This window comes from Anser anser (assembly GCF_964211835.1).
Source record: "Anser anser genome assembly, chromosome: 2".
Classification (NCBI taxonomy): domain Eukaryota; kingdom Metazoa; phylum Chordata; class Aves; order Anseriformes; family Anatidae; genus Anser; species Anser anser.
In genome coordinates, this window is record NC_139721.1 from 163,123,691 (window position 1) to 163,146,511 (window position 22,821).

Here is a 22,821-nt window from a genome sequence, read left to right on the forward strand (position 1 = left end):
GAAAAGTCTTTGGAAACCAAAGATGGCTTGTGTTGCTCTGGATGTGTTTTTTTTGTTTTGTTTTCCCCTCTATGTTGGTAGATTACTTATCCTGTAGAAATTTGGGACAGAGATGGTTCAAACATTTTTCATTGAGGACAGTGCATAGAATATGCTGTACCTGTCTGTATTTCTTTGATCTTGTGTGAACAGCTGCACTGTTGAAATAGATGACAGCTGTGGGTTTGCCCACAAAGTAAGGAGGAGACCTTATTTTTTTGTTTTGTTTTTGAGGTTGGTTAAGGGGGGGTGATGGCCGTAAGCCACTGCTAGCTCACTTTACCACTGTTAACAGCCCCTCTCAGCTGCCAGTTTTTCCAGTCCCATTCCTGTCTTACCTTTTTTATGCCTCTTAGGTACTCTACTCTTCCTATGTTTGTATTACGTTCTCGGACTACACCTATCACAAGAGTCTCAGAATTCCTAATAATAGAATCATTGAATCATAGAATATCCCAAGTTGGAAGGGACCCACAAGGATCATCGAGTCCATGTCCCAATTCCTCATCCACAAAGCAGCATTTGCTTCATGCCACTTGTGGCAAGAGTCCCTGCGCTGACATTATGAAAGAGCCACCTGTTAATGTGTTCAGAATTCCAGAAAGGATGTTGGAAGAGGGAGTTAGGCAGATGAGACTTCTTGAGTTATGGACTGCACTGTGAATTGACGTACAGATACAGCAAGCTCCATGGCCTGAAGGAAGCAGAAACCATATTGTTCAACTCAAAACGAGTGGATATCATTAAAGAAGAATGAGTTAGTGAAACTATGGACAGCTTGGGCCACAGTGAACATTAGGAGTGGGATTTACTGGGCCAAATATAGCCATCTACACTGCATTTGTTTGTATGCAAGTTAATCACTTTGGGCTTCCTTTACAGTCAGATTTAGGCAGTGTAGGCACAGTTCTTCTCATATAGAAGTATATAATTATAAATATAGAAGTAGATATTTAAAATAAAATAGAAAAATTGTGCCCTAAAAAGTGCCTGTTTCTCTCCATTGTCTAAGACTGGGATAACTAGTCGGTTGCAGAAGCAAGGCTTCCACTCCAAAACAGGCCACAGACAATAGTTTGATTTCTCACCCAAACCAGAGACTGTCACTTTTTCATGGTGAACTGGTGGGGGAGTTTGAGTTTACCATACCTGTATGCAGTTGCAGTACCTCAAACTAAGTGATGTGCTCCGAGATTCTCCATTCTTAGGTTCAAAAAGAACCTAAAAAGAAGTGTCTGGATATAGTTACAGGGTCTAAGTGTGTCTCCCTGGTTTTGTAGATTGAAATTCTTTCCTCATTTTCAGATTTTAAGATGACTAAGGAATTGCTATTGCATTGCTGGCAGAAGGGAATGTACAATTTTTTCTGAAACTCTAAGGTTTCTGCACATCCCTCTGTCCTCTCAGGAGAGAATTTTTGTTTGTTTGCTTGCTTGTTTTTGTTTTCCTCAGAATGCCTTGTGTACACAGCATCTCATATCTGAGCTTTGTAGTTCAGTCATTCTAAGAAAGTGCCATGTTTTCCTCCTGCTGGGTTCTAAATGTAGAGCATCCAATGGATACTCTTAGGGGAAGAAGAACAAATAATTTGTGGAGATTTTCATGTCATACTCTGAACCCTACTGTCATTGACCTCCTAGAATCAAACCTCCACTCACTTCAATCAACAAATGCAGTAAGTGTTATTTATCCCAGCTTGAGGAAAGTTTTTTATTGGTTCTTCATGGGATGTTATGGAGAAAGAAGGTGGGATTACTAAAAAAAAAAAAGATAATGTTAATGTAGAGTAGTGACAGCTTTAATGCTTTTTAGTTCTTGGGGATTCCCATCTGTACATTGAGGTCTTCAGCGCATGGGCAGTATACTGCCTTTTCTGTGATTGCCACATTGGTCTTGGTTCTAATATGTCTGCCAACCGCTGTGCTTAATATAGAGGTTAATCTGGGAGGGCCTTATCAAGGTGACTGTCTGTGAGGTTCCAATGGGACATACCCTATCGTTGTCAAAAGAGCTGCAACTGGGTGAACAACTATTTGAAGCAGAGAACGTTGAAAACAATCTTGTTCTATTAGAGGGGTAATTGTTGGGCTGCATTTAAACCAATTTTTATTTAATATTTAAAAGCTAGAACACTGTTTTGCAATATTTTCATGAAGGTCTTTGACATCAGAATTTAGGAGGGTAATTCTGAAGTTTGATGGTGAAATTTGCTGATGACCCCAAAATGGGAGGCATTGTCAATGCTAAAGAAAAAGAATTGTGGAAGGCATGTTATGCATGAAGGAAATTCTGCTATAAAATAGTTGCCAATTTATTCGAAATATCATTAAAAGTGAGGGTTATTATTTTCATAGAATCATAGAATATCCCGCGTTGGAAGGGACCCGCATGGATCATCGAGTCCAACTCCTGGCACCACACAGGTCTACCCAACAATTCAGACCATATGGCTAAGTGCGCAGTCCAAATGCTTCTTAAACTCCGACAGGCTTGGTGCTGTGACTACGCTCCTGAGGAGCCTGTTCCAGTGCACGACAACCTTCTCAGTGAAGAACCTCTTCCTGATATCCAGCCTGAACCTCCCCTGTCGCAGCTGGAGACCATTCCTGCGGGTCCTATTTTGATTATAAAAGTCTTGTACTTAATATGATGTGACTAACTGGGAAAAAAAAAATCTTAAGTTACTAGATAGAATTTCCAGTAACAACAGAAAGGTTCTGATGTTACTGCAGAAGACCCTAATGACAGCCCACCTGATTGTTGAAGCTGGAATACATTGTCATCAGTGTTCAAAATGACATAAACATTCAAAATGAACAGTTCACACTAGAGTGATCGTGGGGAAAAAAAAAAAAAAAGCTTCTGGAATCACTTAGGGAAAGGAAGACACTTCATGAATGTCACTTGGGTGTCACAAAGAAGGTTGTGAGGGACTGGGAATGACCAGGAATGATATTGGTAGAGGGGGAGAAAAGTATTGCCATTTAGGCTAAAGGACAATGCTGACACAAGAACAAATGGGGAAAAGGTGACTATGGATAAATGTTAGGCTTGAATTTAGAAAGAGCTTGTACTTTTCAGAGGAGCAAAATTACTCTAAGTCAGGGAGGAGTAACAAAGACCTTGTTTTTTAAATTGTATCTTCATGATTTTCTGAAAGGCATTGCATGATAATGACGTGTCACCCAGACTTCACTGTTGCCCTCAGCTCAGTGACCCTAGGGCTCATTGGTGTACTCCATCAAGTACTACATTGGTTTTGATAAGGTATGTTAGAACACTTTAAGAGAAATATCTGTACAAGACATTTAAAGTAGAAATACATTGTAGGCAAAACAGAATTTATGGCAGTTTCATCTTTACTCATCAACCAATTTTCAAATTAAAAAAAGCTAAAGAGCGTACAGTTTCCCTAGTGTGAGAAGATCAGTCTGGTAACAGATCCTCTTGAGTAGTAGGTGGTCATACATTGGAAAAGTTGGCTTATGGCTTGTGGTTGTCTTCCCATCCCTAGCCTTAACATGTATTTTGATCTTCAATCACCCAATCTTTGAGGGTCGCCTTGGAGTTAGAGGGTTTTGGGTGAATCCACCGCCTTTTGGGTACCCCTAAATTTGTCCCAAAGAGTTCCCAGTTGTCTTCCCTAGTCTCATCTGGTGATTCTTACACGTTGTTATTGAGAGGACTGTGTTGCCAACGGTACCGCACCAATATGTGTTATTGCATTACTGATTGGATTCTTGACTGGGTAATTATACACTGTCAGAAACTGTGCCCACAGCCTTACCATTCTATACTTTCAACTAGTTAGGACTGAATCAAGCCACTGGGGTAAAAAGCTTATCATTCTCCAAAAAAAGGCAAAGCGTGCATGCATTCTAAATCCATCACATGCTAACTGAAGTATTTGATGAGAACATGCTTAAATCTTTCTTACTCACCCCTCTTCTCTCAGCTACAGTGACAACAGGAATTATAAGGCTGGTGTGGATCCAAGCTCCTTACTAGTAGTGACCAGTCATAGAATCACAGAGTGGGAGAGGTTGGAAGGGCCCTCTGGAGGTCATCTTGTCCAGCTCCCTCCCCTGCTCAAACAGGACCACCTAGAGCAGGTTGCCCAGAACCATGTCCAAACAGCTTTTGAATATCTCCAAGGAGGAGACTCCACAGCCTCTCTGGCCAACTTGTGCCAGTGCTAAATACTTCAAAGGAAGGTGCCAGAAACCCTGCAACTGTAGGTAACAGCTCCACCTAAATTTCAGTAATCAGAGATCAGTTTGTATTAAGACACAAAAAGGTTTGATGTCTCTTTTAAAATTTTCATATACTGGTATGACTGGATATTCTTGGGATCTGTACATACAAAGCCACTCCAGCACCTTCCCTTTCTCTCACATTCTCATTTTCTCTTTTTTTTTTCCTTTTTCTCTTTTTTCTTTTTCTCTTTTTCTCCTTCTCTTTTTTTCTTTTTCTTTTTCTTTTCCTTTTCTTTTTCCAAAAAGCTTTGTCTTCAGTCCAACATCTGTTAGTTCAAAAATAGACCGGTTGAGACTGATAAGTGAGTATATTTATGACCGTTAGAGCAAGATATCAGAGACATAATAGATTTTTCATTATGTCAAGTCTTTAAGTCAACACTGGATGTCCTTTAAAGAGAGCTGTCCTGTTCGATGGATGATGAGAGTCTGTTGCACAAGAAATTCAACTAGACAAAGTCTTCTGGCTTAAAAATCTGCAAGTTTTAAATCTATGTTCATGTGACAGTTCTGCAGCTTAATTACAGTTCATTAGGCTTTGTATAGCTATCATGAAACGTTCCTCCATCAGCCAGATTTGAATTTACTGTCTTTTGGCATAATTTAATGTGTTCTGCTGTTCTGTGTTGCGGGATAAGGAAAATGCAAACATCTAATCTTCTTCTTCAGATCAGCCTGTATTTCAAATATATCTTTCAGGTTCAATATTCTTTTTTTAGGTGAAAAAATTAAGTCTTCCCAATCACTGTACAGAAAGAGTTTTTCTGTACACCTGGTCATTCTTATCACCTGCCAGGATACACATTGTGCTTCTCTTCCTCAGCGAGTACAGTAGGCAACTGCAAAATAAGCTGCTGTAATTGCTTTTGCAGGCTATTGGTCATAATATTTTCCATTTTATTCCTCAATAATATTTTTTTTTACCCTTTTGGAGTTTTTGTTGTTGAAGAACACTTGTAAATATTGGCCATTGTTCTTTTTGTCTCATCTGACTTCAACTCTCCATGCTACTTTATCTTCCGCTGTTTTTTTTGGTTTTTTTGCTTCTTAAAAAGTTTGTGAGGCCACCAAACAGTCTATATGCAAAGAAAGAAATACAGATTTTTTAATGCTGTGTTGAGGTACATGGAAATTCAAGCTTAAGATGTGCATAGAACTCAAGACAGTACTACCCAGGGGCTTGGCAGCCAGATTTCTCTAATTCAGTCAACAATAGATAGCCTGCTTATGAGTGTGTTAAGACAGAGAAGAAGCTGTAGTCCTGCTGCTCCAGCATTTCTGTCAGCCTCTTGTTTAGATCTGTTTAATTCCACGAGCTCTCCTGCCAGTTGTGCTGCTGTCACAGGTGAGACCTTTGCAGCAGTTCATGGCTGACCAATCTTCTGTCACTGGTGGCTCTTTTTTTCCTTTTCTTTTTCACAAGGAGAAATTGTAAGTAAAATACAATGCTTTTGAGAGTTGTTTTTTCTTTTTAATATGATTGCAATTTAAATTCATTTTGCTGAATACAAGTCAAAAAAGTATGTTAAAAGATGTGTATCTTAAAAGAATAAGCAGATTAAGCATTTATTGATTTTTGGTCAAGAGGTTATTTGATTCATAACATTGATCAAGTCTACATGAAGTTCCCTTCTCGTTTAGCTTTGTCTTTGTGGATGGTAAAACTTCAGTGTGTTTGAAGAGATGAAATGTGATGCTTTCTTCTTGCTCTACAGCAGTATGTTTTCCCTCTAGTTTTTGTTACAAAGTACTGAGAGTCCTACCTGTAAAGAACAAGGCCACAGTTGTTGTTTTTTTTTCTGTTCTCTGAGAAGCCTCCATACAGAGGGAAGGATAGATTTTAGGTCTTTGGCAGAATATGCATTGCTTGGAATGCCTGCAGAATTCCCTTCTGTAGGAAGGAAAGGAGCTTCTTGCCCAAGAATATTGCACTGCTGTATTTAAACTGCAAAATAACCAATTGTACATAACTGACATAGGATCATTTCTTGCCTGGATGAGATGGAGTTGCTTAGCTGGAGATGGAAGAATATGTCATTCTCAGAGCCTTCTGGATTTGCACTTGACATTATTGTGGAACCTCAGAGTACTGTCAAGAAGTGAATTTGAGTGCAATGATTCTGGGTCCGTGTCTTGAACATAGCAGACATTATGATCTGTACAGTGTCTGTAGAACCCCAGCCTGTGCCGTCTTCATATTCTTCTTTCTTGAATTCAGTTTTCTTCCAAGACTGGACATCCTTATGATAGCAGTATTGCTGTAAGCACTGAAGTCTTAGCTCATTGGGTAGATTCCTCAGGAAGGATTCATACTAAACCTTTGTTTATAAAAGTATAAAAGGATCTTGCTTCATCAGGTGAGACAGTAGTGCCTCAGAATTGGCAGGAGAAAGTCGTGACAGAGGAGAAGGAACCTACTGATCCAAATAACATCTTTGTAGGGCTATGATTCTGATGTTTTGCTAGAGATTTCTGAATGTATTTCCTTTACGTGCCACTGCTCAGAGTATAAGTATTACCACTGTTGGTGATAAACGTATGCAGGACAAGTTCAGGTGTCTTTGTCTAGTTCCTCAAACTTGAAGGTATTGTGCCAAGATAGTCGCCTCAGAATTTCTTGAGAAGAGCTCTTCCAAGTAGCTTTTATGAAGGGCCAATGGTACTGGCAATGCTAGACATGAATACGGAGGAGGTGGTAGAGGGAATTCTGAGAAGGGCAGAAAGAAGGGAAAGATGGAGCAGTAACCTGTAAAGTAACAAACAGGAGGTGAACATGTTGGCTGCAGCCTCAGAGAGGTACTTGTGGATGCTGGAACATTTCCAAGTCAGTACAGTGCTGCACAGAGAGGGATGTGTTTGGCTGTTCAAGCAATGTTAATTGCCCAAATACCTTTTTCGCATTTTTTTAGGCTGCTTACCAGAACGTCTTTGGCAGATCTGGCTGCATTCTGCAGGTCAGGTCTGGAGTTTCTGATTGTGGCAATTGTCATGGCTGACACATGTTTGCAGTTCATTATGTAAATTCTCTTTAAAGGGTGGTAGCACAGCTGCACAGAGGAAAGATGGTGTTTGCCATGTCCTCAGGTGAATTTGGCCTGCTAGAGCCCTCAGAGGGAGGGGGAGATTGTTCCATATGGATTGCAGGGGAGGGTAGTCAGAGAGGAAAAAGGGTAAAGAGCTGCCACATAGAAGAAGGCTGAAGCACACGCAGAAATTTGGAGACGCTTGAGACAGAAAGCAGTAGCAGAAACACAGCTGGATCTTAGAGAATAAAAAGATAGAATTCTCTGCGTCTCCTCAGAAGTGACTCTACAGAGTTTTCTGCAACCCAGCAAGTCACTGAGAGTTGCTAGACTAAGGGCAAGCCTGAAGAAATTATTATTATTATTTTAATTTTTAAAAGTATTTTAAAAAAAAAACACACCAAAAATGTGAGTTTTCTTTCTTTATGATCCCTTATGCCACTTCAGGTTCTAATAATTTTTTAAATTAAATTTAAAGCCCCTTTGCTGTTGGTGTTCTATTGCAGCTGTGCAGTTGCTCTGTTTGATTCCTTAGGTGTTTGTTATGAGTCAGGATCAAGGATATTTCTCTGTGTTGCATATAAGAGATAATCACTGTTTTAGTAGTGTTGCAAATTTGCAGTATCTTTTTGATCAAACGCTGAAGACAACCCACAGGGTACGGGTTACACATTTTGCTTATCAGATGGAATATCTTTGCTCAGTAGAGACTAAAGGCTCAGCTTTCCACCACATTTACTGGTTGGCAGTAGTGCCTACAACTTTAAAGATAGCCATTACTTAGGATTTTTATTCATAATTATTCTAAGTTCCTTTCTGATGGCAGTGTAGAAGAAGTGGACTGACTTATCGGGGTTACAGTGAGGAAAGGATTATGTTGTTAAACTTGAGAAAGAGAACTTGTTGCATAGAAGGAAAGACCGTAAATTGAAGAGAGAGATGTAGGAGAAATAAATGATAAGCTGACTCTGACTTTGGCAGAGCAGAGAAAGTACTGGGAACACAGCAGGAGACCAGTCCTGAAATATAAGCTGCACCTGACTTGTGCGTGACTTGAAAGAGAAATGATAACAGTGGAAAGTATTGAAGGAGAGATTTTTGTATTTTATAGTGGAATTAGGCGTTATTACTAACTCAGGTGAACTAAGGAACCTAGAACCTGAAAGCCAGGAGAAAGGAAGACATCTAAAATACTCAGATGTGAACAAGAATGTTATTGCAGAGGATGATGAGATGTCAGGCTTTTGAGGAAACAGATAGAGTTCCTACCCGGACATGGAGAGGTATGAGGAGAGGGTGAGTTGCCAGAGTAAAAGAAGTAATGGAGAAAATTGGAAATCTAAAGAAGAGGAAATAGAATCCATGATATAAAACTGAAATATCGGTAGAGCATCCAGAAGGAACTATTAAGGAAAAAAAAAAAAAACTGCTTATGTACATAGGTACAGTTTTACAAATAATCCAGGTGGGGATAAAATTTAAGAAAAACATAAAATTTGCAGGTTAATATGAAGAATTGTGAATTTAGAAATGTGAAGTCTTTCACTAGTCCTTCACAGCAAAGGAAGATTCTGGGCTATTTAAAAAAAAAAAAAAAAAAAAAACATTTTATATAGTGTAAGAGTACTTCAGCAACAGAAATCCTGTAGGAAAGGATGCAGAAAGAATATGGATTTCCAGGATTTTTTTAAACCTACCTGCCTGTTCTTACCTGTGTCAATCCGTCATTTTCTAGACTCTTGGCACTTCTGAAAATCCTGTTCTCTCTTGCTGCATACTATTGACGCTCCGTTTTAATCAAACCTTTCTGTCACTGTGGTCTCTAGATTTGTAGTCATTTTCTTGTTCCATGTGGGCCATACAGCCCTGCCTCCCTGTTGTGGTTTAACCCGGCCGGCAGCTAAACACCACACAGCCGTTCGCTCACCCTCCCCCCTCCCTCTCTGGGATGGGGGAGAGAAATGGGAAAGTGAAGCCGGTGAGTTGAGATAAAGACAGTTTATTAAGACAGGAATATAATAATAACAATAATAATAATAGTGATAATGATAATAGTATTAATAATAATAATGTGTAAGAAACAAGTGATGCACAATGCAATTGCTCACCACCCGCTGACCGATGCCCAGCCTATTCCCGAGCAGCCGGCCCCCCACCCCGGCCAGCCACCCCTATATATTGTTTAGCATGACGCCAGATGGTATGGAATACCCCTTGGGCCAGTTTGGGTCAGCTGTCCTGGGTCTGTCCCCTCCCAGCTCCTGCTGCACCCCCAGCCTGCTCGCTGGCAGGACAGAGCGAGAAGCCGAAAAGTCCTTGGCCTGGTGTAAACACTGCTCTGCAACAATTAAAACATCAGCATGTTATCAGCGCTCTTCTCATCCTAATCCAAAACATAGCACCCTACCAGCTACTATGAGGGAAATTAACTCTGTCCTAACTGGAACCAGGGCACTCCCATATTCCTCTGTGCTGTATCAGATTTACAGTTCTCTGACCTCACATATATAATTTGCATCTTCTGTTCTATAGACTTACATCTCTCCTGTACCTCTTTGTGTGTGTCTACCTCTGTGTGCGTGTGTGTATGTGTGAGAGCTTTACAAGACTGCTCCTTTTTTGTGTTAGGTGAAGGTTGTTTTGACTGCATTAATTTGATGACTTCAGCCTTTTTGCTATTATATTATAGACAGATATTTGAGATTAGAATCTCAAGTGAATTTTGGTGATACCTCTTCTGGAATCCATGCATCAATCCGTGGCCAAGTTTTCCACATAGTGCTTGGGAGAGAAGGGCACTGAAGAATAAGGTAGCCATAAGACAGTACAGTGACTGGGAAACTCTCTTAGATAAGCTGTAAAAATGGCAGTAGGTAGGCATGATTCTCTCTCTCAAAGACTTGAGCACCTGGCTTAGAGGTGAAGCACAGTGCCTTCCTCCACACGGGTCTCACAGCATGTTGGGGCTGCGATCTGTTTGATTCGAGTGAAAGAGAGTTAAAAGGGAAGGTTAGGAAGCAGGGATGTGTCAATGTCAACGTGGGGGCAAGAGGGTGTGGAAGACCATACCAAGCTCTACATGACGGTGGAATTGAGATGGACGGAGATGCGCAGAGCATGTAATATGAAGCATTAGCTGGATTTGTGAATGCCATTTACAAATCTGAACTGATACAGCTGTGAAAGACACTCACATAGCAAAAGGTGTGCAGCTGGATTTTATCAGTCTAGCTAGTATCCAGAAAGAAAGGGCATCGTGTGGTGCTTTTCTTAGAATGATTTCTCAAATATCTAAACCAGAAGTACAGGTTATATAGCCCTCAGGGGCCTGGCCCTGCAAACTCCTGCCTTTCTCCACTTACAGCAAATTCTTAGTGTGTTTATCTTACCAATTGGTTTTGAAAAGAACTATCAGATTCAGCTCTTCAGTGAATTTTCTTATGCATAACCAAATCTTAAATTCTCATATAACCTGGTCCAACTGTACTAAACATGCAGATTTTGTACTAAAAGTGTGATATTTCATGTGGCTGCCTCAGGTCCTGTACTTAACCTGGATATGTACTTTTCTTTTCTCTATTTGTGTAACAGCAAAAGCGGAAACTGAGACTTTATATCTCCAACACATTTAATCCTGCAAAATCTGACGCTGATGACTCTGATGGCAGCATCGCATCATGGGAGCTTCGAGTGGAGGGGAAGCTCCTGGATGATGTAAGACTCGCCTGTGCTTCAGTGGGGCTGGCAAGGATCTAGAGATTGTCCTGTAGGGTTATGATGGACTTTACTGGGGTCTTTAACTCAGACATCTCTGAATGGCAGCATTGGCTTGTTTTTGCTGGGAAGACACCATGTCCAACAGAAGGAGTGAAGGATACAAACATAGTGGGAATGTTGGGGAGAGATGGGGGAGGGCAGCAGGAGATAGAGCAGACTTAAGGACAGAACAGGTAGGATGAGATGGAGAGAATACTGCTTGAATGATATGGCAGGATTCAGGCCACGATAGGAGTGATAAGTCAGGTCTAGAGCAGGCCATTGCATCTGGTGAGTGCAAGAGGATGTATGGATGGTCAAAGCAAGGATGGAAGAAAGGTTTTATTAACTAAGTGATCAGAAACCCCTGTGATGGATTTCACTTTCCTCTGGGAAGGCTGAACTTTCCTGATAAAGGTGTCACCTATTTGAATAGACTTTACAAGAAAAGTATTTGATAAGATAAACAGATGGAGATTGTACATGTGTGGAGAAAGCAAAACGTTTAAGACATGTCTATCTTTCTGGAGATAACAATACATGAATCAGGAACAGAATCTTGCTAGAAAATGAAGGGTAAACAAACTGCAGCATCTGGAAACTGAAGTTAGACAAATTCAGATTAGAAATTAGAGCATAGATTTTAACAGCAAAAAAAAATCTTTATTGGATCAACTTGCCAATTTTTATCATGGCTCTTCAATTACTGGCAAATTTTAAATCAAAGAAGTATGTACTTCCAAAATATCTTCTGCATTAGGTAAGAAATCCATTCAAATGCTGTGGACTGTATTCTCCAGAAAGTCAGAATATATGACATAGACCACCCAGCTTTTAATTTAGACAATATGAACTGCATAGTAAATGGTGAATACTGATAATTAAATGAAAAGGCAAAATGTAAAGGAAATACTTTTACTTAGGGTATGACTAATCTGTAAAACTTACTGCTATCTGATAAGTCAGAACAAGAATTTAGCATTTATTAAAAAAATACAAACTGTTAAAATAAAAGGCATACAGTTACCTTGTTCACATCAAAAGACAGTCCTTTATGATAGCATTAAGACAGTCAGGGAAATCTTTCCTTCAGTGCATACTGTTCCACCACTTCTAGATTTTTGCATATTTCCCTGCGTTTATCAGAGGGAAATCTCAATTAGATTGTTCACTCTTGTGATCTATATGGGAGTTAAAGTTCAAGAGAAAGAGAAAGCTTGAAAAGGAAGCACAGAACATGGGGTAATATATGCAGTCTTAAACATTTCTGTTTCTTTTGATTGTACAGCTCAGCAAACAGAAACGGAAGTTTTCATCATTTTTTAAGAGTCTAGTCATTGAACTGGACAAAGATCTTTATGGACCTGACAACCACCTTGTGGAGGTAAGAAGTTAATGCACCTTTGCATACAAACCCAGCACTATAACAGATGAACAGCTATGTGCCTGTTATCTGCCTTGTTTAAGTTACCTTGCATTCACTGACTTATTTAAGGTGTTTTCAAAGGTTTCAGAATTACAGATGTAGTAGTGATGTAGGGTATCTCTTAGAAGAAGAGTGTGTGTGATTAAAACATTTGTGCACATTTCTCCTGACAAGTAAAGCATACTAGCATCACAACAGGCTGTACTGTAAGAGCAGAGCAAGAAATCGTGAAGATTTTGCTCATTTGTTTGTTTTTCTAATTGCAAGATCTTAAGGAGTCTTGTTACTTGTTTTATTCTTGCTTGGAGCGCTATGCGAGATTCACATACAGAGTTTCCCCTACCAATGAAAAAAAGACTGACCATGTTAATTTTATTTCCTTTGGCAGTGGCACAGAACTCCCACAACTCAGGAGACTGATGGCTTCCAGGTGAAAAGACCTGGTGATGTCAGTGTGCGGTGCACATTACTCCTCATGTTGGATTACCAGGTCAGTGTGTTGCTTTTGCTATGGAAGATACATCCATTGGGGCATAGAGCAACAAAACAAATTCATCCCCTTACATACCTCAAAAGATAATATATTTGGAAACAAAACTTCACATGGTTGAAAGAGGTTAGAATGATACCAAACTGCCAGGTGATTTAAAATATTAAGGGGACACATAAAGTAAGTTTCTGTTGTAGTCTAGCAAAATGTTATCCTTGGCATGATGATGATTAGTAACACCTGCAGAAAGAATATGCATTTCCTCCTCAGGCTTCTTACAAAATAATCAGATGAGATGCACATGGGGGGGGGGGGGGGGCTGCCTGAACCAGCTGTGTAGCTGTGGCAGCATTTTTTTCAGAGCAGACCACACAGATTTCTGGGGTTATTAAGCTTTGGTTACATTGTCACTATAATCTGGTATAAAAGGTTGCCCTGGAAGAGATAGACTTGACATTATTCTCAAGTCCAGGCATTTCTTCTTCCTCTCTTTTGTCAGTACTAGTTTGACTGTATTACTAATATTTGTGGGCTGAACACACAAAAAGTCAGGGAATGGATTAATTTCAGAGTTAGCAATATTCTGCGAGAAGGGAAATAAAGGAAATGGAAACAGAAAAGGAAAGGGAAAGGGAAGTGGAAAGGGAAGGAGAGGAGAGGAAGGGGAAGGGAAGGAAAGGAGAGGAGAGGAAGGGGAAGGGAAGGAAAGGAAAGGAGAGGAAAGGAGAGGAGAGGAGAGGAGAGGAAAGGTCACCGTCTTAAGGAAAAGGTTAAAAATGCACTGCTGTGAAGAGATAGGATCTCCCTTTTCAATGGCAGTTCAGTCTTAGATACATTTTTACTGTATAACTTTAAGAATTCATTTTGTGCCATTCACTTCCCCCCTGCCCCATGCAAATGGCATCTATCCAGAATAAAGACACTACATTTTATGTTTATAGAAAATTTTACTTATCTTCGGGAGTGTGTGAGCTAACTGAGATACTGATAGAGCCAGTGAGAATCCTTATGGCTAGGAAAATATCATTAGAGTTTATGTTCACCATTATTATAAATTTATGCTTTTAAATAGATGTTCTCTTATTCTGAAGTCTTGTCTTGTTATAAATCTGGCTTTGGGTGTCCAGGCACCCAACAAGGTAATCCTTGCTGAAGAATGTGACAAATATTAAACATGAGCATGGGTACACCTGAAGAGGCACCAGACTCTAAGGTATCTAAGGAATTAGAGATGTAAAACAGAGTAATTGACGAGTTGTACCACAGAGGTCAGAAGAAATATATTCCATTGAGTAGTTGTGGTCAGGTAAATTTTCTGGTTTGCAGCAGAATGTTGGGAACATGCTGGAAAAACAGAGTTCCAAGGGAATTTGTTGGTGGGAGGCAGCTGTTCAATTGTTAGGAACAGCAGAAGCATCATCCTGACTTCATGCTCCCTATCTGTGGTTAATCTCCAGTAGTTCAGAGGAAGTACCATTCTTCTTCATCTCCTGCTTCCTAAAGTCAGATTATGCATCAACAGTAAACGGGAAAATTATTTTCTGACTCTGCAAGCAACTCATTATCTAAAGCATGTGATTCAGGTAGTCTTTGTGCATAGCACATGTACAATGTCCCTCTTTCTTTTTCAAATGCTAGACATAGCTGTTCCAGAGCATGACCATGGTACACATCTGGGCAATTTATATTTCTATAACCTCTACCACTGAATGGGGTATTTCACCTGAGGAATAAAGTCCCCAGAGAATTGAAGCTGAAAATCTCTATCAGTGCATGCATCTACTTTTTTCTCCATTGCCATCTCTCTCTTCTTGTCTTTCTGTTGCAGCCTCCACAGTTTAAACTGGACCCACGATTAGCACGTTTGCTGGGGATACACACACAGACCCGATCTGCCATCATCCAGGCTCTCTGGCAGTACATCAAAACAAATAAGCTGCAAGACTCCCATGACAAGGAATACATTAATTGTGACAAGTACTTCCAGCAGGTAACTCCTTTTTGGACACAGCTATTCAAAGGCAATCTATAATATCCATCTGCAGATTTTGGATGGACAGAAATTACTGAATTTGGCTTTCCCTTAATAATTTGCAGTTTCTTCAATGCTGAATGGCTTTCAACAGACACTGTAACAAATACAGCAAACGCCTCCATGTGCAGTGTTGTCAAAAAACACATCAAGGTGGTTCATCACTCCTAAAAAAAGTCATAGCCTTTCCAAGAAGAAAGGGTCTAACTGTTTCACTGTCATGTAAAGGCAGCATCGTTTTTTTCCACATTTGAGAATACAAAATACAACAAAATAATCATGAGATTTTGTGGGTGTTTTTAGGAGTATAGAACCAAAGGCATCTGAATTATATAGTCATTCTCCTGCAGGTTGTTTTTGTTTGTTTGTTTGTTTGTTTTGTTCTTGAGAATTACAGCATGCTGTCTTGCAGTCTTTTTCGTATATAGTGAAAATTCCATCCTAAAACCTTATTTTTTTTTTCTCAAAATTACAGGGCTGTTCACTCTGATGCTTAGATGATTTAATTTCCATTCTCAATTTATCTATAACCAATTAAGACTCAGTTTTGTTTGTGCCAACCCGAAGAAGAGATGGAAAAGGGGAATTAAAAAGATTTGAAAACTCATGAGCAGAATGGAAAATGTGAACAAGGAGTAATTATTTTTTATTTTGGTGAAGAATTAGAGGTCATTGACTAAATCTGGAGGGTAGCAAAATAAAAACAACCCAAAGGACTTTACAGATGCTAAAAATATATATAGTTCTCAAAGTGATTAGACAAATCAATGGAAAAAAAATCTTGCACTGTTATAAATGCAACATAGAATCATAGAATCACCTAGGTTGGAAAAGACCTTTAAGATTATCAAGTCCAACCATCAGCCTGACCTAGAGTCCCGTCACTAAACCACGTCCCCTAGTGGCATGTCCAGACATCTTTTCAATACCTCCAGGGATGGATACGCCATCACTTCCCTGGGTAGCCTGTTCCAATGCTTGATCACCCTTTCAGTGAAGAAATTCTACCTAATACCCAATCTAAACCTCCCCTGGCACAACTTGAGACCATTTCCTCGCATCCTCTCTCTTGTTACCTAAGGAAGGAGTGTGACACCCTCCTTGCTGCACCCTCCTTTCAGGTAGTTGTATAGAGTGATGAGGTCTCCCTTCAGCCTCTCCTTCTTCAGACTAAACAGCCCCAGTTCCCTCAGTTGCTCCTCATGTCTTGCTTTCTAGCAACCTAACACACTTGTAGTGAGGGGCCCAAAACTGAACATAGTATTTGAGGTGTGGTCTCACCAGTGCCTTGTATACAATGGGACAATCGCTTCCATAGTCCTGCTGGGTCCACTGTTTCTGATGCAGGTCAGGATGCCATTGGACTTCTTGGAAGGCCTGTAATTCCCTGGATCCTCCTTCCTGCCCTTCTTGTAGCAGCTTGGAGTCACATTTGCTAACCTCCAATAAACGGGGACCTCTCCAGTTAGTCAGGACTGCTGGTAAATTATGGGAAGCAGCTTGGTGAGCACTTCTGCCAGCTCCTTTGGTATTCCTGGATGAGTCCCATCTGGCCTCATAGACCTACGAACATTCGAGTGATGTAGTAAGTCATCTGCAGGTTCCCATTGGATTATAGATGCTTCAGCATGCTCCTTGTCACTGTCTTCCAACTCAGGGGATGGGTACCCTGGGTCTTAGTAATAAAGACTGAGGCAAAAAAAGCATTGAGTACTTCAGCCTTATCCTCATCTTTCATCGCTACATTTCTCCTCACATTCAATAAAGGATGGAGATTCTCATTAATCCTTCTTTTGCTGGTGATACAGTTATAAAAGCATTTTTATTGTCTTTTACTGCAAAGTAAAAAATGTAGTCAAATTGAATTCCAGTTGGTCTTTAGCTAATTTTCTCTCTGCTCAACTTGACAACAGCTCTGTAGTTCTCCTGCATTGCCCGCCCCTTCTTCCAGAGTTCATAAACTCTCATTTTCTTCCCAAATTCCTGAAGAAGCTCTCTCTTTTTAGACAGGCTGGTCTTCTCCCCCACTGGCTAAACTTTTGGTGCATTGAGATGGCCTACTCCTGCACCTTTAAGATTTCATTCCTGAAGAAGTTTATTCCTAGACTCCTTTACCTTTCAGAATCACCTCCCAAAGGACTCTATCAACCAGGTCTCTAAACAGGCCAAAGTCTGCCCTCTGGAAATCCAAGGTAGCAGTTCTATTAACCACCTTCTTTTCTTCACCAAAGATCAAAAAACTCCATCATTTTGTGATTGCAGTGCCCAAGACAGCCTCCACCCATCACATCATTCACAAGTCCCTCCCTGTTTGTAAACAGGTCAGGTGGGGCACCTTCTCTAGTTTGCTCGCTCACTGCCTGTGTCAGGAAGTTATCTTCCATACACGCTCCAGGAATCTCTTAGACTGTTTCCTCTCTGCTGCACTGTATTTCCAGCACGTATCTGAGAAGTTGATGTCCCTCATGAAAAGAAGGACTAGTGTTTGTGAGACTTTTCCTAGTTGCTTGTAAATTATTTCATCTCCATGTTCGTCCTGATTGGGTTGTCTGTAACAGCTTCCAATCATCGTATCTGCCTTATTGGCCTTTCACTGACTTTTACCCCAGAGACAGTCAACACTTTCATCACTATTGCCCAGCTCCATGCAGTCAAGGCATTCCGAAACACAAAGAACTACACCACCTCCTCTCCTTCCTCTCACCTCCATCTCTACTGAAGAACCTGTAACAATCTATCCCAGCAATGAGGCCAATGATATCACATCCCTGAGACTTAAGTAAAGCTTCCACTAACCCTTGTTTATTTTCCTTGCTGCATGAATTCATGTAGAGGCATTTAATTTGGGCTCCTAATGAAACTGTTTTATTGGATGAAGTGTCTGGAACGCCTTTGTGGTGCTGTTCAGGTGTTCTCCCGTTGACCTCTGGTTCCTTTCTTGGCTATGCACCTCTATTGCTGATGCTGGCATAGAACCAATAAATGATGGATAGACTGAGGTTCCCTCCCCCGGCAAAATCAGCTGAAAGCTCTCCACCAGTTGGTAAGTCTGTAACTAAAGATGATCTTCCCCTCCTCCAACAGACAGGCCCCATCAGTCCCCAGTAGACCCAGTTTCTCAAAAAGAGTCCCATGGCTAAAAAGCCAAATCCCTGCTTATATCACTAGTCCTGCAACAATGCATTGATCCACAGTATTCACGTGGTCGTTTCAAAGCACTTTTCTTTAACCAGTAGGATCAAAGAGAAGACTACCTGTGTTCCAGAGCCTCTTATGGATACTCCAAGGGCTGTGTAGTCCTTCATGATATGCCTTCAGCTGGTCTTGACAGTGTCCTTGATGCCTACATGAAATAACAGCAGTGGGTAGTAGTCTGTGGGCTGTACAGGGTTTGGTAGTCTCTTGGCAACATCCCTAATACGAGCCCCTGGTAGGCAACAAATCACTCTTGAGAGTAGATCAGGTCAGCAAATGGACACTTCTACTCCCTCCAGAAGAGACTCCCCTACTACTATCACCCTTCGCTGTTTCTTGGTTAGGCTGGTCATTACATGTGGAACAGGCTGAGTTGGCTCAGTCGATACCAGCATCTCCCCTCACGTGATAGGTCCTTCTTCTGCAGTCCCCAGAGCAGTGAAATGGTTCTGCAAGGGCACCTCAAGCAATGGGGGAAGTCTCTCTTCCTCCCGCTGGTCCTTGCTGTGACAAGCTTCCATTCTTCTGTTTCTGGTATCACTCCCTTCTCTGTAGTCTTAAGGGGGAATTTCTGGCTGTAGGTCCACTGTGCATGAAACCACCTGTCTAACTCCTCCTCAGCCTTCCAGGTACTGTACAGCCTTCTCGCCACCTCATGCAGCTCAGCCACCTGCTGCAGGAGGTCCTCCGCCTGGGCACACCTTTTGCAGGCAGGTTTGCTGCCTGTCCCTGCCACAAGAGAAAGGTCTAGATTTCGTGCAGCCTGAGGTCTGCACTGCAGCCTCTCCCTTCAGCAGCTCTGTCTGGGTGGCAGACAGCCCTTGGGTAGGTGTAGTAGACACCCCATCTGGAGCTACAGCCTATAAAATGAGTGCCCACTGTCCTGTCGTAGAATCATAGAATGGTTTGTGTTGGAAGGGACCTTAAAGATCATCTAATTCCAACCCCTTTGCCATGGGCAGGGTCATCTTCCACTAGACCATCTTGCTCAAAGCCCTGTCCAACTTGGGTTTGCCTGTCTAGGCAACTGTTATTGGAGCTTGCAGTGTCAGTGAGCAGGGTACACAGCCTTTCCCACATGCCCTTCAACTGGAACTGATATGCAAACTACCACGCCTTCCCTGTCCCTGTTTGTGTGCCCCAGGTAATTGCAAAGCTGTGAGACTAGGAGAGGTATTTTTTTGGGGGTGGGGAGGAAGGACCAGTATATGTTTCTTATTATGTTTTCTCTTATAGTTTTTTCTCAAGCATCTACTTTTGATGGCTATCAAGAGGATAGTGTAGCAGATAGATCCTTTGTCTGATCGAGTACAGCAGTTCATACTTTATGTATCCTTGTGGGTCCCTTCCAACACAGGATATTCTATGATTCTATCAAATAGTGAATTGCAGACTCAGATTTGGTAGATTTGGTAGATTCATCACTCTTTAGAAACTAAGTGGCTAAATTCATGGATGCGGGCATGTTCAGCAATTAGACAGATTTTGGAGCTGATGAAGAAGAATCTTTTTCAGTTTGGAAACATTATTTACATCAGGTGGGAGGTTTGAAATTCACTGTCTTACAAGCAAAAGCAAGAAAAAAGGCCCAATGGTATTTCAAAAGCTAGAGCTGACTGCTAGGTATTTTTATTACCAAGTTCCCTTACTCCACAAAATCATGGATTTCAAAGATACTATATCCAAGGAACTGCAGCATCCTAGTTGAACAGTCCGACTTCTTATGTTGCTTCTACAACCTGGTAGTCCATTCTTTTTAACCCTGCCTGAATCCTTTGCCTCTAGAGCTGCAAAGCATGTTTCTGTCTATGGATATGTGGTGGTTTTACCTTGCTGGGCAGCTAAACTCCACCACAACCTCTCTCTCACTCCCCTTCAGAAGAAGAAGAGAGGGAGGAGAAAGTATGCTGGAAAGAAAAAAAAAAAAAACACAAGCTCAGGGGTTGAGATAAGGATAATTTAATCAAAGGGAAAAGTAAGAGGAAAAAAACTAATAAAGGCCATGCAGAAGCACAGAGAGAGAAAAAGAGATATATTCTCTATTTCCCATCAATGAGCAATGTTTGGCCATGTCCTGGGAAGCAGGGCCTCAATACACGTAGCGGTTGTTTGGGAGGACAGACATCTTCATAACGAGAGCCTCCCCTCTCCTTCCCCTTTCCCACCTTTTATTGCTGAGTCTGACATCATATGGTATGGAATATCCCTTTGGTTGATTTAGGTCAGCTGCCCTGCTGATGTCCCCTCCACAGTTCTTGTCCGCCCACCGCCTGCCGGTCCTGGGGGGGGGGGTTTGGAGAGAGTCTTGATGCTGTGCCAGCACTGCTCAGCAATAGACAAAACATTGCTGTTCTGGCTACACGTGCAGAGCACAGCGCTGTATGGGCTGCTGCAGGGAAAGTTAGCTCCATCTCAGCCAGACCCACTACAGGATACAATAATAAAAGTAGCATCTCTCTTCTCTCAGGAGGAAATATTTTTCCTGAGGCATTTCCATTTTCCTTTCCATTGGCCTCAACATTTTTCCAAATTGTCTCCATACAATTTTATATGTTAAGGCAAATAATAGTATCTAGATAGCTTTTTTTAAAAAACAGTTTAAACGGAGTACCTTTAGGGAAAAGCCTATTCACCTACTCAGAGCATTAAAACTTTTGGTAAAAAAATGTAGTAATTATATTTCTGAAAACTTAAAGTGTAAGAAGTGGTTCTAGATTCATGGCAAGACACTTCAGTCACTCACAGAAAATTTCCATAGACTGCAGATTTTGATCGTTTTCAAAAGGTTTTTTTTTTCCACAATTCAACACACATTTAGCTTCAGAAACATAGTAAAGAGAAGAAAGCCATAAGATGCTGAGTTACTGGGAAGGGAGTGGTTCCCTTCCAAAATGCTGTTTAGGTTTTGGTTTAAAATAAATACAACAACGTTGAGGGTTGTTTTTTGTTTTTGTTTTTGTTTGTTTATTTTTGTTTTAGAAAAAACATGCTGAGTTTTTTTCTTAAACAAACAAACCAACAACAACTAAAAAAACTGCAAATGATTTTAAAATCCTAAAATATTTTATTGTATTTTTCTTTAGCAGAAAATGCTGCAGGAAACATGCTTTGGAGAAAAAAGCAGACTGCTTTTAAGTTTATTCTGGGAAAAAAAATGTTTTCTTTATGATAAGCTTCCACAAACCCTCAGTGAATGGTTTTGATGTAGTTGATCCTGATGACCCATTAAATCAGGCTGTACCATTCACGCAGCTAAACTAAAAGTGGGACACCCAAAAGTGTTAGCATCTGTTGCCGCTGCCAGCTAGCCCAGATTGTAAGGGCAGTATCAATTTACAGGGACAGAAGTGACCACAAACTGACACTGTGCAAGCAGACAGAACGATAGCTTGCAGAATCCCATTACTTTTTGTATCATTGATTTACTTGTTTAATTGCAAGTTAGGTTTTGGACAAGGATAATATGCTTTATTATATTCCAGATCTTTGACTGTCCACGGCTAAAGTTTTCTGAAATTCCTCAGAGACTCACTAATCTACTGCTGCCACCAGACCCTATAGTGATAAACCATATCATCAGGTAAGCTGGTCAGTCAGCTCAGCACTGTCACATGCAAATCATACACTATCTAAAACACAGAAACTGCTATGGTTGCCGGGACCGGAATCCAGGTTTTCTAATATCCAAGTGAGTGCCTTGGGCTTTGTGTGTTAATTCTCTATGTCTGTATAGTTATGAATTATTTTCAATAGAGTGGCACCAATTCTCTAGGAAAATGCAATATTTCCAACATCTTTTATCCATACTATAATAGCATTGGGAGAGTGGGCCAGGTTTCTTTCTTAAAGGGAGAAAAAAGAGTTTGAATCCACTCAGAGGATAAAAAAGGGGAATTGAATTACGGTATTGTACATCAAGGGGAATCATTCTAACTGCTGAGGTATTATGTAAAATGTACAACAGTATAACATTTCAAATACAGTGGCCACTGCATGCATGCTTTGTTGGGATTGGATTGGCTCTTTGGGTGCTAGTCCTACTCTAAGAATGACAGCTAGACAGAGATCCTCAAGAGAATTAAGAGAAAGCTAAAAAAATGCCTAGATTCAGAGAAGGTCATTGTGACCAAGATACTGAGCTTCCTGTCATCCTTGTCAAAAAATGTATATTTCTGCTGTAGCTAATATACATTTTTCAGATATCTTAGGACACTTCCAGCACATCCCATATTTAACTGACAGCTTGGAAGGAGGGAAGAGACTCTTGGAGATTGCAAATATGCTTTTGGATATTTCAGTCTTTCCTAATTTCCTTGGGGTCTTGGTCAAAACTCCGATTGTGAGTATTTAAACAGTATCATTAACTGAGCTTAGGGATTTGATTTCATACAGAATATTGACAACAAATATTCCTGAACATGCTTCAAATGCGAAGAAGTCCTGGAGGCAAGAACATGTCTGTTAGATAGAAGCTAAAGAAGAGGACCTTGTGTATAGTAGCTTCTCTGATATAGTGTGTGCATCATGCAGCACCTGGCAGTATTACTCTGCAGTGACATAATGCTGTGGATAGGGGGACGTATTAATGTGCTGAGAGTAGGTGA

The 22,821-nt window shown here is 40.7% G+C and overlaps 1 protein-coding gene and 1 long non-coding RNA gene across 15 annotated transcripts in view; one reads left to right on the top strand and one right to left on the bottom strand.

Annotated features, from left to right (window-relative positions):
• SMARCD3 (SWI/SNF related BAF chromatin remodeling complex subunit D3) overlaps positions 1 to 22,821 on the top strand; it is a 110,582-nt gene that overhangs the window by 71,100 nt on the left and 16,661 nt on the right. For 10 of the 14 annotated variants that reach the window (XM_083823251.1, XM_083823250.1, XM_083823253.1 and 7 more), the window contains 5 exons: positions 10,910 to 11,032; positions 12,363 to 12,458; positions 12,889 to 12,990; positions 14,819 to 14,980; positions 21,700 to 21,797. In XM_083823251.1, coding sequence (XP_083679377.1) covers positions 10,910 to 11,032; positions 12,363 to 12,458; positions 12,889 to 12,990; positions 14,819 to 14,980; positions 21,700 to 21,797 — 581 coding nt within the window. Of the gene's footprint in view, positions 1 to 2,393; positions 2,463 to 10,909; positions 11,033 to 12,362; positions 12,459 to 12,888; positions 12,991 to 14,818; positions 14,981 to 21,699; positions 21,798 to 22,821 lie in introns of all 14 variants that reach the window. The other 4 variants (XM_083823259.1, XM_083823247.1, XM_083823256.1 and 1 more) reach the window with 1 other exon arrangement.
• On the bottom strand, positions 5,230 to 10,521 carry LOC310893825. The gene is made up of 2 exons (XR_014579335.1): positions 9,030 to 10,521; positions 5,230 to 7,041 (listed from the first exon to the last, which is right to left on the bottom strand). It is a non-coding gene; the product is annotated as an uncharacterized lncRNA (long non-coding RNA).